This window comes from Syngnathoides biaculeatus, chromosome 18 (genome assembly GCF_019802595.1).
Source record: "Syngnathoides biaculeatus isolate LvHL_M chromosome 18, ASM1980259v1, whole genome shotgun sequence".
Classification (NCBI taxonomy): Eukaryota; Metazoa; Chordata; class Actinopteri; order Syngnathiformes; family Syngnathidae; genus Syngnathoides; species Syngnathoides biaculeatus.
In genome coordinates this window covers 4,194,188-4,209,838 of record NC_084657.1, presented here as the reverse complement: position 1 = coordinate 4,209,838, position 15,651 = coordinate 4,194,188, and the positions used below count along the sequence as shown (strand labels likewise).

Sequence of the window (15,651 nt, the reverse complement as noted above, 5' to 3'; positions counted from 1 at the left end):
GAACTGATAAAGACTACAGAGAAGATATGATAACTAGAGCTTTCAAATAGTTTAATTGCACTGTGACCTACAAAAAACAATTAGCCTCTGGAACATGTAATCTCAAAATCCAACAACTGCTAACATGGATCATCTAATTTAAGTCTTGAGCTTTAAGTGCAACAAACATTTGCGGTAGTTGCAAATGGATGAGGACTGGACAAAATGAACACTTGGAGTCTATAAATAGATTATGTACATTTCACAAAGGTTTTGAGTTCTTCCAGAAACTTGATGTACTGTTGATGCTCAATGGCAGTGCTGAGCTCTATCAGTTCATCTGCAAATGTGTTGTCGACACCCCGGTCGGCCAGAAAGTCCATCATGTGGTCATAGAGGGACTGGCGGGGGAGGGAAAAAAAAAAAAAAAAAAAAAAAGACAATTTGGTTATTAGTTGTAATTTGTTTCTTAAAGCTTGTGCAGCATAATCTTGCCTGAGTCAAAAGATTTTACATTACAATGCATCACTGAGCATTCAATGCTGAGCTAGCCATGAAACTATTGTTTCAAAGAAGTGAAATTGTTGTGTGCTGGCCTTTGTCCACCAAGTAGAAACTCACATCATTCAGAGAATCCTTTGTGAGCGTGTAGCTGGTCTCTTTCCACTCTGAATCCCCCTCTGGCTGAAAGCTAACCTCAAAGACGCCAAAGATGTCACTCTCATCCTCTTCGCCGTGTCCCATCTAGAAAGCGCAAAACAAGATCACGTTTACCTAACACAGTAAGCTGAGATAGGACACGCACACTGCTACTTTTGTTCAAAATTGCGCTGGATGAATCTACCTCATCTTGAAGGAATTGGCAGTCAATCACCAACGTATGTTTTGCACCCTGTTTTGTAACTTCAACAACAAAGTTTGGTGTTGACAAAATTTCATCCTGCAACAACATACAGAAAGCTTATAAGTGAAATACTGGCTATTAAAGTACTGATGACTTCTTGGTTTCTCTAATAAACAAGCACATCTCATCACCTCCTCTCCTGATTTTTGCTCTCCTTGTTCTGCCTCATCCGCAAAGTTAGGAAGAATGCTGTTATTGATGTTGAACGTGACAGTGATTCTGAAAAAGGAGAAGGAACAAAAGACAATGAATACAGAGAAACAATGACAAAAATCACTGAGAACAAGCAACTTACTTTTCTCCAGCAACGTGTTTTGTGAGCAGAGCCTCTGTCCCATCCATCGACAGTTCCCATCCACCAGATATCTTGGGTAAAGTCCCGCTTTTCTGAATCTTTTTCTCCTCTTTTATTTCATCAAATAGAAACTCCCCAAATGCCTTGTCACCTGTATTTGGGGAGGATACGTGTGATGCATAGGTGTAATTATGAAACTGGACTTTTCAAAATTAGTGCAGTTTGAGATGAGTTACAGAGAGGATTCCCGGCCTCGGTACGCGACAACCTAGCCATTCATTGTACCGCGCGATGGATCTGCCTGTGCTTGTATGAGAAACTATCTGCAGTACGGTGTGAGTCACTATTTTGCGTGTACAAGGCTTGTTTATTATAGCACCAAAACACACAGAAGCTGATAACGTAGTCCACATTTCAGTCTACAACCTCTATTTTGTATTTTTAAAATCGCTAAAGAAGAAGTTGTAGTCGTTTTCATGAAAAAAAAATTTCTCCATTTAAAACCTCAATCAAAACATGTCACTAAGTATATATTTTTTTCCAAAGTACTTCATTTACGTTTTATATGTACTTTGATGCATGAGTGAAATATGAAGGTGATATGACCGCTCACAATGTTTTTTAACGCTCGCAAAAATATTGGTTGCATTGCAAAAATCGGTAAAAAAATTAACCCATTCATGGTCAGGGTGGCAATTTTTTGCCTTATTGCAATAAAAGTCTCCTAACAGGTCACAATCAAGGAAATAACACTTCTTTTTCATTTATGGTTAAGTTATACGATAACTTTACTAATTTATAATCTCATCCCAAAAATGGGATGCTGCCTGCGTTAGGGTACTTGGGTTTTCCTCATGGATCGTCCCAAAAAAACTGAATCAGAATAAAACTCTTAAATATTTTGATATATTGAAGGATATAATGTGTGAAAATCATGATGTCCCAAAAATGGGACGCTCCCCACAAAAGGGTTAATGGATTTGTTGCTTTGTATGCAATTATATGCAATTGTCATGAAAGTAAGTGCAAATGGTAATGCTTTAGTCAAGCTATCATCACTGAAACGTCATGCAAATCCGTTGAGAAACAAAAAGGTTATGACACTTTGAAGATCCTAATTAACCAGGAAGGTCACAACTTTTTGTTCTTTTCTATTACCACAATAAGCCCATATTCCCAATCTTTAGATCAGGGCTCAGCAACCTTTTTGAGGCTGAGGGAGGGCTACTTCGTGAGCAACGATCGTATGAAGGGCTACACGACCCGTTTGCGGCAAATTTCAGACACAGTTCATTACGCGTACATAAAATATATTTTTTTAATTTATTGTAGTAAATGACATTACAGGTATTTTAAAATTTAAATTCACGTAAGCAAATCAGATTCAGAATTTAAAGCACAAATAACAGTAACAATTTGTTGCCTATGGTATTTTAAGAACATACATCGCGGGCACCTTATGTGGTCCTCATGGGCTACCATTCACCCGTGGGCACCACGTTGGTTACCCCTCCTTTAGATGGTCATAACTTTGTTATTTTAACTATTGAGAAAATTTAAGTAATAGTTTAAAAGGGTTTTCAAAGCTCTTTCCAATGATAGCAGTGTTCCATGAGTTTTAATTTTTTTTGTAACATTATTTTTGTGGGCAGTTTCTAACTTCCCAGCTTATTTATTTTTTTGTACAACAATGTATCTGTACTCATCTAACTATACCAATGGCATATAATGACACGACACTAATCTCATCCATCCATCCCTCTGAGAACATTTATGTTTGAAACCTCACAATGGCGAGGTACTGATGACCATGTTTCGTGTCATTTATTTGGTCATGTGCCATGAGATTTTCCCTAACATATGTACCGTCACGCAAAAAAGGTTGGGAAACACTGTCCTGTACACTACTGTTAAAAAAATAAAAATTAAAAAATAGCAACCACTGGTAAACCGCATAGCTTCAAGCTGAGTGCTGACAATTAAGCTACATCGTGCTACGGCTAGCTTGTCTTCATCGATTCAACCCCGTTTGGAGACTCATAAATTAAGTTAGCAACTACCAAATAACAATTACCCTCTGTGTGTATTGCACCGCATCCACACGACGCCGAAGGATTCAACACTTTGGAAGTGAACAACTTCGGTCTGTACCCAGACGCTCCTTTGCCGTTCATCATCCAGAGGGAGCGGGTGAAGGCTCTGGCGGTGGCCGCGTTCTGCGAGCATAGTGTCGGGCAGCTAGTCGGCAGAGCCCGTGCCGTGGATGTGGAGACGGTGGGAAGACGCAGAGCGGCACCCGCAACACGGACGATTGACTTCAGCATGTTCAAGGGATATTCTAGCCTCTAGTAAAAGTATTTGAGAAACTACGAACCCTACTGACTCGCCTGCTTGCCGAGGAGAAGAACGCAGCACACGTGCGTCGAAGGACACGTTGACCTGTCGTAAACTCCCAACTATGCGATTTGCACCGGAAGTAATGTCTGACGCACAGGGAATGTGGGCAAAATCATAGATTCCTCGCTGAGTTCTGAATAAGACGTCGACTTTATTGCCATATTGGATGTGGCATCCTGAAAGGACTCGTCAAAGAAATGCTTCGTTTCTGCTCGCAAATGTCATCTGCTGGGTGAATGGAGTTACTAGTTTAAATGCAAAAACGGCCACTGACTTTTGCAAATGTCTTATACCAATTTGAATCACTCAAAGTTAATCTTACACTATACGATATATTTTGTGTTGCACGCCATACAGAGAACTAGATCACAAACATGCAGGCATGCAACTACCTGGAGTTGTCATTTTCTTTTTTATGTCTTTATGACAAACCACATTAATGCGAATTGAAAACATATATTCAATGTCTTTAGTTTTGTCTTGATTTTGCTGCTGTCTACAGAGAGGTCGCCACTCTAAATGAGACAATTTTCTCAAATTGCTCTACTTGTTACAGTTTGAAATAATAATAATAATTAAAAAAACAGCAAGATACTATGCTTACAAGTTTTGAAATATTTGGTTTTGTTTGTATTTGAACAGCTCATATGATTGATGACAATTTGTTGATCACTATACATCACATGGAGAAATAACACATTAGTGTAATGTAAATATAAAATTGTACACAATCAGATTTTCATCCATCCTCTGTTCACAACTCATAGTCAGCAATTGTATGTTTTCACGTGATCTAAGGTTTACTTTCAGGCATTATTTCAACAAAATAAAAAACCAAAAAGCCAAATTACCGCTTCAAAAGCAATACTTTTAATAAATCAGGACATGCGGTTGTTCTTACATGGTCGCCATACTGTAAAAATATTTAACTTATTGTACAATCCTGAGTCAAAGTGTACAAAATCACTAAAGAAGCTTCCATATCTCCTACAATCTGTGATTTACATTCTACAAAGCGCGAAAGACCCGAGTGATCAGGTCATTTCTTCAAACCCTCCATGCATAGCATACATCTTCTGAGCTGAATGCAGACAATATCAAAAGGTAGAATCTGGAAATGCTTTCATGCGTCTTCCCCTGATGGGCCAGTACAGGATTTGGAAAATGTGTCAAAACAGCATGCGTAAGAGGGTGCTCATATTACAAAAAGGAGCTCAAGACACTTTGACATTCCACAACGTTTTGTCAAAATGTGACTTTTCAAATGCATTGACTGAATCAAATCTACAGCCATTGCACGTGTAAAACCTCTTCAAGACCGCTTTGTATAAATTCAGTACAAGATACTGTATGGCCTAATTTAGTCAACATGAAAAACCTTTGGATGATTGGCATCTTTTTGTCAGTATTTGGTTTCCAAATATTTCTATTCTAAATATTCGGAGATTCTTGGCAAAGAATCCATGTACTTTCAATAAACTGTCATTGGGTTCTAGGTGAGAATATCCTTTTTTTTTTTTTTTTTTTTTTTTAATGCAAGCAAATGAGAAGAAATTCTAACATCTCAGAACAAATGCCTGTTTAGCTGTTGATTTTTTTTTTTCTCCCACATTTGGCCAAATGGGATTATCAAGGCAATTGATATAATTGAGTTGATCATGAGGCCTCAGTGTCATGCTACAGTGATACTGTGAACTAAGAGGGAGGTAGTGCAATCCATTAGTAAATATTCCAAAGTATGCTTTCTTGAGCAGTATTATGACTTAAGGTCTCCACACGATGCTGATAGTCCTGCATTGAGGGGGCCCTCGATTTACGACAGTCTTCCATCTCTATTACATTGATGCAACCCAATTTTAGAAAATATTTACTGGAGGTTATGTCACCTCTATTACTAACTTTTTATAATGCTGCAGTAAACTAATGATAACAGCTAATATTTGTATGGAAAAAAAAATGAATATAAAAAAATGAAATGCAAACAGTACCAAAAAAAAAAAATGATCATTCTTAACCGTCTGGCTAATGGCGGGCTTTCACACTGGAAGTGGCGCAATTTAACTGCACACTGTTATTACTATAAAACATTGTAGCCAGAGACTGTCATATAACCGAGGACCCCCTGTATTAGTGAGGTGCACGAAACACAACCGGCTAGCTCTTAGTAGGGCGCAGTTTGCGGCCAAAGTATTCCGGTGCAGCATTAAGCAGCCAATCAGCATCTACCAGACACAAGTCCCTCATGTAGCAGCGTGAGGTGTGCAGCAGCTCATTGAAAACCACGTACGCCGGCTTGGCCTGGAAAAGGACCGACGAAGGATGAATGGCCACCGATTGGTGGGTGTCCAGAGCCAAGTAGCTACCATCGGGTTGAAGCTCTGCAGCATTGATGAACATCCCGTGGGCAAGGCATTGGCGAACCTTTCCTGTGTCTGCTCCACACGACTCCAGCTTCAAGTTCAGCTGAACACAGCAGCAATAGTTTGTTATTATAATTTTTCTGTCAACACTAAAAAAATGGCTTGTACTGGGTAGTATTTACACTGTTCACTGTTAAATGGTGTTTCCTGCGTATACAGTATCACAATTAATTGTTTGCGACTTCACTATATCAATTTTAAGCCATTGTTTTTTTGTTTTTATGGGCTACTTACTTAATACAAACAAGTCGAAATTTGAAGTTAGAAACTTTCAGTGGAGTACCACGGTGTGGTTGGACATGCCCATCGGCACTCAACTTGACTGGAAGAGTTGCAGCGTAATTATGAAGCAAGAAGATGACAAAAGGAACTCCCAAGCTCCAGTAATAGTTGCTCCCGCAGAGAAGAGGCTATACTCCCGTGAGTCATGTTGCATGCAAAAATGTGATGCCTCAATAAACATTGCAAGATAATACAAACTTAATATTATTTAATATTAATATTTTTTGCACAAGGATACAAAGTTAGTGTAAGATAAGGCCAAGGGTTTTTTTTCCCATCTGTGTCACTTTAGAGCTTCACACTATCAATGTTAGCAAGGAATATTTTTAAAATGCTGATTAATAAGTTTAAGAGTATATTTACGTTTTAATGTGTTTAAAGTCTGTAGGATGAGTAATTTTTTTAAAAATAGTGTTTTCATATCGTGCCTTAATAGGGCATTTTTTTCACCTATTGTGGATGTGATTTTGAATGTATCCCTCACAATTAACGGGGAGTTAACTGCACTTGTAGTTAATTAGAATGGTTTGTTCCAAAAAATGTGGCTTATAATTGATGTCATTTAAACTGTCCACTGTAAAACTGTACCTTGAGGCAGATTTCTCTGAGTTGACCTTGGACGTCTTTCACTAGACCCATGTTCCTGCTGTTGACAAAGTTTTCCCGACACCAGTCCTTAATAAAAAAAACAAATATCAGCATTTATTTGTTAAGTGCCACAATGGATTCTGGTCACTTTTGTATGAACATGCAATACTCGCCTTATTCCCATTAACTTTCTTGAATGCTCTGTAGATGCTGAGGAGCGTCATGTGATCTCCTTCGCTGGACATGAACTTCTTGCGCACAGCAAGAATCTCTTCTCGCCGTGCTGGAGGATTGTACAGCACGGTGTCCACCGACAGAATAGACACAATGCTCAAAATCTCCTCGGAGCAGGAGTAGTCGGGGGACAGCAGGATGGTCTGCAAAGAGGAAAAGTGTCAAATTATGTTTGATTTAGCGTACCTTGACAGTAGAGTTTCTCCATTATTCAAGGGGGTTAGGTTACTTCCTCTCCACCCCCGCGAATAAATGATGCAGTTTTAAAACGCCTATGGATATGGACTGTATTTTCGCAACCATAAGCCACACTTAAAAGTCTTACATTTTCTTCAAAATGAAGTCGGGGGGCTTATAATATGGTGCGTATTGTGTGTATGTGTGCACCAAGTTCCAGAATCTGTAAATGTTTTTGTGTGACTACTTCAATAAACTACAACCAAACATGCTGGTTACATAGATAGCATGTGTTAGCCTCCATGTATTGTACCACAAACTATGAGGTCAAAGTCTGCGAGTATGCAGGACTGTGAATGGTGAAGCGCGAATAGGCAAGGGCATACTGTAGTCTGCAAGCAGACTAGTATCACTCCAGCAACTACAATTGCAATTTTCTACATTTTTGTCCAAAGCGGAATTTGAATAATTTTGTCCAAGTCCATACAGATGAACGACTGCCACCACAAAACATTGAGTCTTCAATCAACCGAAAGTTTATTGTTTTTGGAAAGAAGGAAGAACCCTGGCTACCCAGAGGAAAACCACAAAAGATTTGTATTGGTTCTATCATTCATTATATTATTCATTAAATGTATCCATTGGGTCGGCACGGTGGTTCAGATGGAAAGCCTTGGGCTCACAGTTCTGAGGTTCCGGGTTCAATCCCGGACCCACCTGTGTGGAGTTTGCATGTTCTCCCCTACACAGAGAAGCCACTTCCCAATATTCTAGATTTAAGAGTCTTGAACAACTCTTTGGTCTTGCATAAAACGCACACAAAACGAAACCACTGAGCTCATGAAATTGTTGATCAATTCCAGAAATTCCACAACAATTTTCATCCAAGCTTTTCAAGCAGTACTACCTTGGCATATCTTGGCTCCAAGGGGAAGCTGGACATCTTCTTCCCCAAGGCAGTGAGGACAACCTTCCCACTGTTCCTCTCCACAGCCCCCAGTAGCTCCAGATGCTCCACAGCCGAGGAAATAGCCTCTGTGGAGTGACGTTGAAGGTTACTGAGTGGCCAGTTAGTACTTTACAATTCATAATCTGTTGTAGTTTACCTGGAGAGGGCTTGGATATGAAATCAAAATTCATAACATCTTGAACCCCAAGAGCCATGAGCTGCAGCATCACACTGGCTAAATTACACCTGTAAAACAACAGACAACTCCATTACTTTGATATAAATACTGTACATTAAGTGGCCATGAGTATGTCCTGGGCATACAGTACTGATTAAAACCTTAAAAAGAAAGATTACCTCTGAATCTCAGGCACAGTCATAGGGATGAGATTATCAAACTCCTGCTCTGTGTAGAGACGGTAACAAATTCCCGAGTCTTCCCTGCCGGCCCGGCCCGCTCGCTGCCACGCCTGTGCTTTAGAAATACGCTGCACTGCCAGGACCTCCAAACCACTGTCTGAAAGCCAATCAACAACAAACACACACCGAATAAGGCAACAAAAAATGAATTGGATTTTGCTGCTAGGGATTACAACAGGTGGTTATCTTGTGTTTTTAGATAGGTCTTCACAAAGCGAAGTCACCACTCAGCTTAGTGTCATCGGCAGGTTACAACAGAGATACAGAGAGAATGAAAGAGTCACAGAAAGGCATAGAAGCTGAAGTGCTTGAAAATTTGATTCATAGATCAAACATTTGCAAATTTTGCCATTCGGAACAGAAAGTTGTGGAAAAAGCACTGAAGCAAAGAGATGGAATTGTATCCAAATGTGATGAGAATTAATACTCAAATTCAGTTTACCTGTAGACATACAACATTTTTAGGTTCATCCTGGAAAGTCAGCCAAAAGATGAATTCTCCTAATTTTTTGTATGTGGTGTATGTTGCAAGATTCTGTTGAAATTCCATAAAGCCTTGAGAAGTTGTGAGCCTGCTTAACTTTTACAACAATCAATGTTAAGGATAGGGAGGTGGGGCATTGTCAGTGAATGACAATCACAAGAACGTTCGACTATGTCATCTCACCAGGATTGAAACGTTTGGCTTTCACCATCCCCGTGTCTATGACATATACGATGCCAGATATTGTGACTGATGTCTCTGCAATGTTGGTTGACAAGATAACCTTCCTGGAACCCTGGAACAACGAAATAAAAACAAATGTTATTCATTAAAATCATGTAACGTTTTGCAATACAGCACAAAATAGTTTTAACAATCACTGTCACTGGGTACCACTCTAGACTCCTCTCCGAATTACTCGTGACTTCACCTTTGGAGCTGCCTGAAAAACCCTGAGCTGTTGCGTCGGAGGCAGTGACGCATACAGAGGGACGACTACCATAGGTCCGCAGTTGTCAGGCAGATGCCTGGCAATGTCCCGGCATGTCCTTGCTAGAGCCTCGATCTCTTCCTGGCCCGTCATGAAGACCAATATATCGTGTGATGGAGGTGCTTCCTGTGCATAGACGAGACTGTTGCAATCTCACTCGGCAGACTCACAAAATACCAAGGTTTACTGTTAGGTTAGATGTACAGCTGTGGTTTCCAGAGAAGTACTATTAAATGGAATGCTATGATATTCAAATGTTTGTTTTGTTTACATGTTTTGTAGTTTTTTTAATTGTTAAGAATAGTAATTATAATACTTACTATAGTAATCATTGCACCTTATTTAAAAAAAAAAAGTAATTCCTACAAGGACACTTATTATGTCATTGATTATTTACAGATTGTAGCCTACCTGGTGTATCTGGAACACGGTGACAAGAGCAGCTTGCAGATAGTCAGACTGAGCCTGCTTGGTGTAGAAGATCTGAATGGGATGTTGTCTCCCCTCCAGGTATAATACAGGGGAGTTGTTGAAATATTCTGAGAACAGGTCCACATCCATTGTAGCTGACATCACTATGATCTGAACAGTGCAAAAACAGAAGACGACGGCAAAAAAAAACAAGACAAAAGGGTCAAGTTTGATAAGAAATGAGCTTAAATAGGACAATTTACTTTTTAATTGCTTCTAAACATATTTTGGTCTCTGGAGTGTTTGCCCACCCATCAAATATGAAATCTTTTGGGTTTTTTTTTTTTTTTTTTTGCTAATTTCTGAAAATATCTCTGGAATTCCTCATAATAACGTAACCTCCACCGACACACTGAGTTTCTCCGCCCATGACGGGCAAAGATCCAAAGCCACTTTCAAGCAACAGGCATAGTCCATCTTTCAAACACTATCACAAACCCATATACCCATAAGGTGTGATGGCCTTGCTATCATGTACAACGAAAGAAATTAGCAGACCTGAACTGAGTTTTGCAAACACAGACATGAGAATCATCAGGTCAAAGGAACAGCAGGAACAGGAATACACTGGCAACACGGAGACAGAATGGTGACATTGCACAGATCTGGCCAAGGTTACAAAAATAATTCTGCTGCACTTTTGCAGTTAGGGGAGAAGAGCCTTGGTGAGACGGAGAAAAAAAGGACCCAAACATCACTATGGCTGAGCTCCTTCACACGATGTCTCCTTTAAAACACACATTGGTCATTCAATGAGAAGGTGAACGAATTTTCATAATTTCCGGCCTATAAGCCGCGACTTTTTTCACACGCTTACAACCGTGCGGTTTATGGGGTGATGCGGCTAATTTGTGCATTTTTTCTAAACAGCTGCAAGGGGGCACTCAGTGGAATATATGTGCCGAGGAAGTAACTTCTACCGGTCCTGCCGTGTTCGTGCTGCGCTCACGTATTACTGCCGTGTCTCACTGATTTTTACCGGTATGTTTTTTTTAACCAGCCCTGTTAGTGTGACGCTAGCGCGGCATTAGCAAGCTCTCTGTGTACTGTCTTTTTTTGTAAATAGCTCGTGTTTCAACGTGGGCACTTGCAGCTATTAAACAGCTGAGGAGTATGTATGTACCAAATAGTATTTCCATTACAAATGTACTGGGTAATCCTTATAACCAGGTGCGCTCTGTAGGCCGGGAATTACAGTATGTAATAATTCTCACCTTCAGGGAAATCTTGCCAAGTTCTTTGCGTCTGCGCTGAGCCGTCTTGACAACTCCAAAGAGCACATCCGTGTGCACCGTGCGCTCATGAGCTTCATCCAGGATGACCACAGTGTAGCGCAGCAGTAAGGGGTCGCCGATGGCCTCGCGGAGTAGCATGCCATCAGTCATAAATTTCAGCTTCGTCTCTGACGACGTGACGTCCTCAAAACGCACGGTGTACCCCACCTGAAAATTGTTGTAGTACCAAGTTGTAGTAGTAATTATTCATAAAAATCAATATTTCTGAGGTCTTTGGACATACCAGCTTGCCAAGCTGCGTCCTCTTCTCCTCTGCCACCCTCCCTGCCAGTGAGATCGCAGCCACTCGGCGGGGCTGAGTGATGGCAACGAGGCCCTGGCGTCCAATCCCAGCTTCATAAAGATACTGCGGGATCTGGGTGGTCTTCCCCGAGCCAGTCTCGCCTGAAAACACATATTGGGTCTTGAAAAAACAAGTCATGTGAGATCATACAGACATGTTCCATGTTAATTTATTTTGAAAGATGTCACATTAATGTGTGCTGGACGTCAATCCAAATCTTCTTCTTCTTGTTTTCTTTCGGCTTGTCCCATTAGGGGTCGCCACAGTGTGTCATCTTTTTCCATCTAAGCCTATCTCGTGTATCTTCCTCTCTAAAAATGATATTATTAAACTAAAAAGCAGAAGGCTCAAACTATGTCGTAACAGCTGTGTGCACTTCGAACTTAAAAGATGGCAAGAGTACGTGGATTCTGTATTCAAATAAAAGTACATGTATAGAAAAAAAGACTAAATTGAAAGGGCAGACTCTGAAATGCATTTTTTATTGTGAATTATATCCAATATCTTTTTTGATAACTTGCCAGAACGAAAAAAAAAAAAAAACTAGTTATCTGCTCACAAAATAGTTGCCCTTTGTTAAGTTCCATACTGGAAAGAAAATAATGTTACATGTTCAGAATTTGCCCGGTATCCACATTGTTCACATCGCTTTTTTTAATTCATGTGAATAGGGCGACAAAAAATATTTTAAAATTTGCTCATAATAATAACACAGAAACAACAAATGCGTGGTTTTTTTTTTTTTTTGTTTTTTTGCCAGACTAAAAGAATTTCTGAACGGATAAGGTGGTGGATATTAGGTTGGTATAACTTGAGATAGCGACGAAGAAACAAAATGTTTTTACTGAGTTTCTGTCGAACTGCATTATACAACAATTTGCGCCAGGTGACAACTTACCTATTAGAATGGCATTTTGGAGCTGCCTCAGTTGGCTCAAAAGTTGGACCCTCGCTTGGTAAATAGGAAGCTGCTTCCTTTGGACATCAAGCGGCGGGGTGGCTTTTGCCCTGCCTGGCAGCAACATGCCAGATTTCTGCTTGTCCAGACGGAAAAAAACAGACCCCGGCTTGAATTTTTTAGCCGGAGGATGGTCGGGATCGTAGGGCATGATCTAGAGAACAAGAATTCCTGAGAGCATTCGCTGATTCAACAACAACCGAGAAGGGAAACGAGTTTCATCATCTTGACGCGGTCCACGCAGACGGTACTGAGCTTGTTTTGCCAACAGTCGCCGTCGCAGACATTTGACGTATTCAGCCATGTCGTCACTTCACTTGTGTGAAATTAAACTTTAAGCAATTTCCCCAACCGTTTCGTGACATTTTTAAAGAAACGAACTCAAATTTTGAACTAATGATGACCAAATGAATCCTAAAGAAAAATAAGACTTTTCATTTAGTTGATTTAAAAAGAGACTCATTCGTCGAGTCTTCGCATGCGCGCACACAAACACGCACACACAAACACTCCAAGTGGTCAAAACATTGATTGATTTATGTGTGTGTACGCGTTTTTTTTCATGTTTTTGCAGTCTTCTAGTAGTGTCTGCAGGAGAAGAATAAAAAAAAAAAAAACCCACAATTTATGGGGTTCATTCGTGTAATCCGCTATGGTGCAGTCATTCAAAATTTAAAAAATTTGCCATAATGTAATCAGATGAAATTATATTACTTAGAGGATGCAATTACATTTTCGACAGGCTGACCTGTTAATTGTAATCAACTGCTTTTCAAAAGTAATCTTCCCAAGACAAGAATGATGTAATGCGTCTCACGAGTTATGTTTTTCAATAAATTACTTTCTTTAATTCTCGACAGATGCTGCAAAGGCTCCCACAAATACTTTGAACCCCCGTTGCTTTTTAACTCGTTTAATAATTTTCACTCTTGACACTTACAAAGGTTGATAATGAATACATTGGGGAAAATGTAATTTAAGGTACAGATGTGGTTTACAACTTTTCTTGCAGAGGAGTTAAAATTTTGCGTGTCACCCTTAATGTGGACTGTCAGGTTCAGTCATGAACACACACTAAACTGCTGTTTTTGCAAGTATAGTTTTGTTTAATATTGGTTGATACTGTCATATTCATATGAGCATAACTTTGCATTAATTCTTCTATTAAGCTCTATGTTGCCAGAGTTGAAGTACAACTGTAAATTCTTAGATGAAGTAACAGTTGACAAACTATATCAAGAATATTTGCTCGAATACATATTCCAAATATGTATTATTGTAGTATTGTATTGTATTATAGTATTATTTTTTTCAGGATTAAAACCAATTTCAACTGCAAATTTAACATTGCTCATAATTACCAAACTCAAGTGGACACATGCTGCTTTGTTTTTTTCCTCCTTTACTTTATGAACCTGAACTAAGAACCTCGACAGAGAATGAAAGCATTGGAAATATGTTTTGTAGGTTATACTTGGAAACAAGTGCTTTGTTGAAAAAAAATACCTTATGATATCAAGCTGTTTTGAAAGCATCTGAAGTTATTATTGCCCAACTCTCATGCTAAGGTTAATGTTGAGGATTAAACCAACATTTGTATATGGAGGCAGGCTTTGCTGGAATCGCTCAGTGAATAACCTTCTCTTGTTTTTAGTGGAAATACTTTCCCGTCTGGCTGTGACTCAGTTGCATTCGTCTCCCCCTGACTGCGATGTTCCTGTAGTCTTTCTATTGTCATTTGATATTCAAACCATTAACTTGAGTAACAGCTATACTTTACTTGGTATGGCCTCGATATCATTCTTTCCTCTTTTTTTTTTTTTTTATTATTGGAATGATAGCCTGAGTTTGTCTGATGCTGGACCACACAAATCTAAACTTAAACAACCACACAGCGAATTTCCAGTAAATTGTAAGCAGGAAAATGTGATTTGGAATAGATTAGTCGTCATGTTCACTTTGGGTGACACTTGTGATCCATCAGAACATCAGAAATAATAATAACAACCCAAAAAAATAAATAGTTTCCCAAAATATTTTTTTGAAACATCTGTGGTATTTTGATGCCAAGGAACTGTTGAAGTGATTAAGCCAAAACACACTCCCATGTTATAAACATGATCAAGACCACAGCAGGTGAGTTTGATAAAAATGACAGGAGTCAAAGTTCAGCAGCTTTTTCTGACAAAGGTCAACAACGAGGCAGCAATTGGTAAGATGCTCATCATGCTTTTTATTTATTTATTTTTAGATGATGGTTTTGGGAAAGGATCAGAACCTCTTTGTGATTGTCTGAGTCCATGTTGGTCAGTTTGGTACGATCCGGACCTCAGCCAGTGGACTCAATAGCACGACAGACGGCAGAAGATGATTCAATAAGTTTTACAAGGTCAATCCACACGAGTTCAAATCGAATAAACAAATCTAAAGGTCAAGCAAAGGAGAAGGTGCACACATGAGAAATCCTTTTGAATATGCCTTGTATTTTTACCAATGTGGTAAAAATGAATTGACGCAGGGAAGAGCGAGCGAATGAAGTGCAGGTATAACACATTAAGGTGGGGCTGGCCACCAAAAGGGGAGGGATGGGAGACCACATGAGAACCAGAAACCTCTCAATGGCAAGAAATGCAAACACACACACACACACACACACACACAAATAGAATGACTGTAATAGAAATGGTCAAGAAAGGACATGGGACTTATCAGGCGCAAATAAAATAAATATGACAGTCATATTATATAACAGAAACAACAAAATATATCTCAACATCCTTTCAAAAAAACTCCACATGGAAAAAGTCTTTGGTACTCCCTTGTAAAAGAAATACAGTAAGACCCCACAATGGTCACAGAAATAACATAATAATGAAAAGTAGGCATTGCTTAATTATTGTGGTCCAACAGAATAACTTAACACACAAACAAAACTCATGGAACTGGCTTGGACGCTGACAAATAATGCCCTGTAATATTTTGTTGCACAACTTTTCGGCAGTTTTAGTGACTCTCAACACAACGA

General features: G+C 39.4%; 2 protein-coding genes across 2 annotated transcripts; both read right to left on the bottom strand.

The window, feature by feature from the left end:
• Window positions 1-34: 34 nt before the first annotated feature.
• On the bottom strand, window positions 35-3,705 carry c1qbp (complement component 1, q subcomponent binding protein). Its single transcript, XM_061802820.1, has 6 exons — window positions 3,253-3,705; window positions 1,179-1,329; window positions 1,015-1,102; window positions 824-919; window positions 601-723; window positions 35-380 (listed from the first exon to the last, which is right to left on the bottom strand). The coding sequence occupies exons 1-6, from the start codon at window positions 3,500-3,502 to the stop codon at window positions 231-233; spliced, it is 858 nt and encodes a 285-aa protein (XP_061658804.1). The 5' UTR covers window positions 3,503-3,705; the 3' UTR covers window positions 35-230.
• A 530-nt stretch (window positions 3,706-4,235) lies between these two features.
• dhx33 (DEAH (Asp-Glu-Ala-His) box polypeptide 33) lies at window positions 4,236-12,939 on the bottom strand. The gene is made up of 12 exons (XM_061802747.1): window positions 12,567-12,939; window positions 11,609-11,769; window positions 11,305-11,532; window positions 10,031-10,201; window positions 9,560-9,745; window positions 9,313-9,424; window positions 8,583-8,742; window positions 8,383-8,471; window positions 8,184-8,311; window positions 7,039-7,242; window positions 6,866-6,952; window positions 4,236-6,038 (listed from the first exon to the last, which is right to left on the bottom strand). Exons 1-12 carry the CDS (start codon window positions 12,775-12,777, stop codon window positions 5,730-5,732), a joined length of 2,046 nt encoding a protein of 681 aa, XP_061658731.1. The 5' UTR covers window positions 12,778-12,939; the 3' UTR covers window positions 4,236-5,729.
• Between the last annotated feature and the right edge of the window lie 2,712 nt (window positions 12,940-15,651).

What these genes read in the sequence shown, in the direction of transcription:
- c1qbp (XM_061802820.1), bottom strand. Translation starts at nt 3,502, where the DNA reads ATGCTGAAGTCAATCGTCCGTGTTGCGGGTGCCGCTCTGCGTCTTCCC. An exon ending in AGCAAAAATCAGGAGAGGAG is followed by an intron (nt 920 to 1,014) that starts GTGATGAGATGT and finishes ATGTTGTTGCAG; the next exon opens with GATGAAATTTTGTCAACACC. An exon ending in GCCAATTCCTTCAAGATGAG is followed by an intron (nt 724 to 823) that starts GTAGATTCATCC and finishes TGCGCTTTCTAG; the next exon opens with ATGGGACACGGCGAAGAGGA.
- dhx33 (XM_061802747.1), bottom strand. Translation starts at nt 12,777, where the DNA reads ATGCCCTACGATCCCGACCATCCTCCGGCTAAAAAATTCAAGCCGGGG. An exon ending in GGACGCAGCTTGGCAAGCTG is followed by an intron (nt 11,533 to 11,608) that starts GTATGTCCAAAG and finishes AACAATTTTCAG; the next exon opens with GTGGGGTACACCGTGCGTTT. An exon ending in CATATCCAAGCCCTCTCCAG is followed by an intron (nt 8,312 to 8,382) that starts GTAAACTACAAC and finishes GTCACTCCACAG; the next exon opens with AGGCTATTTCCTCGGCTGTG.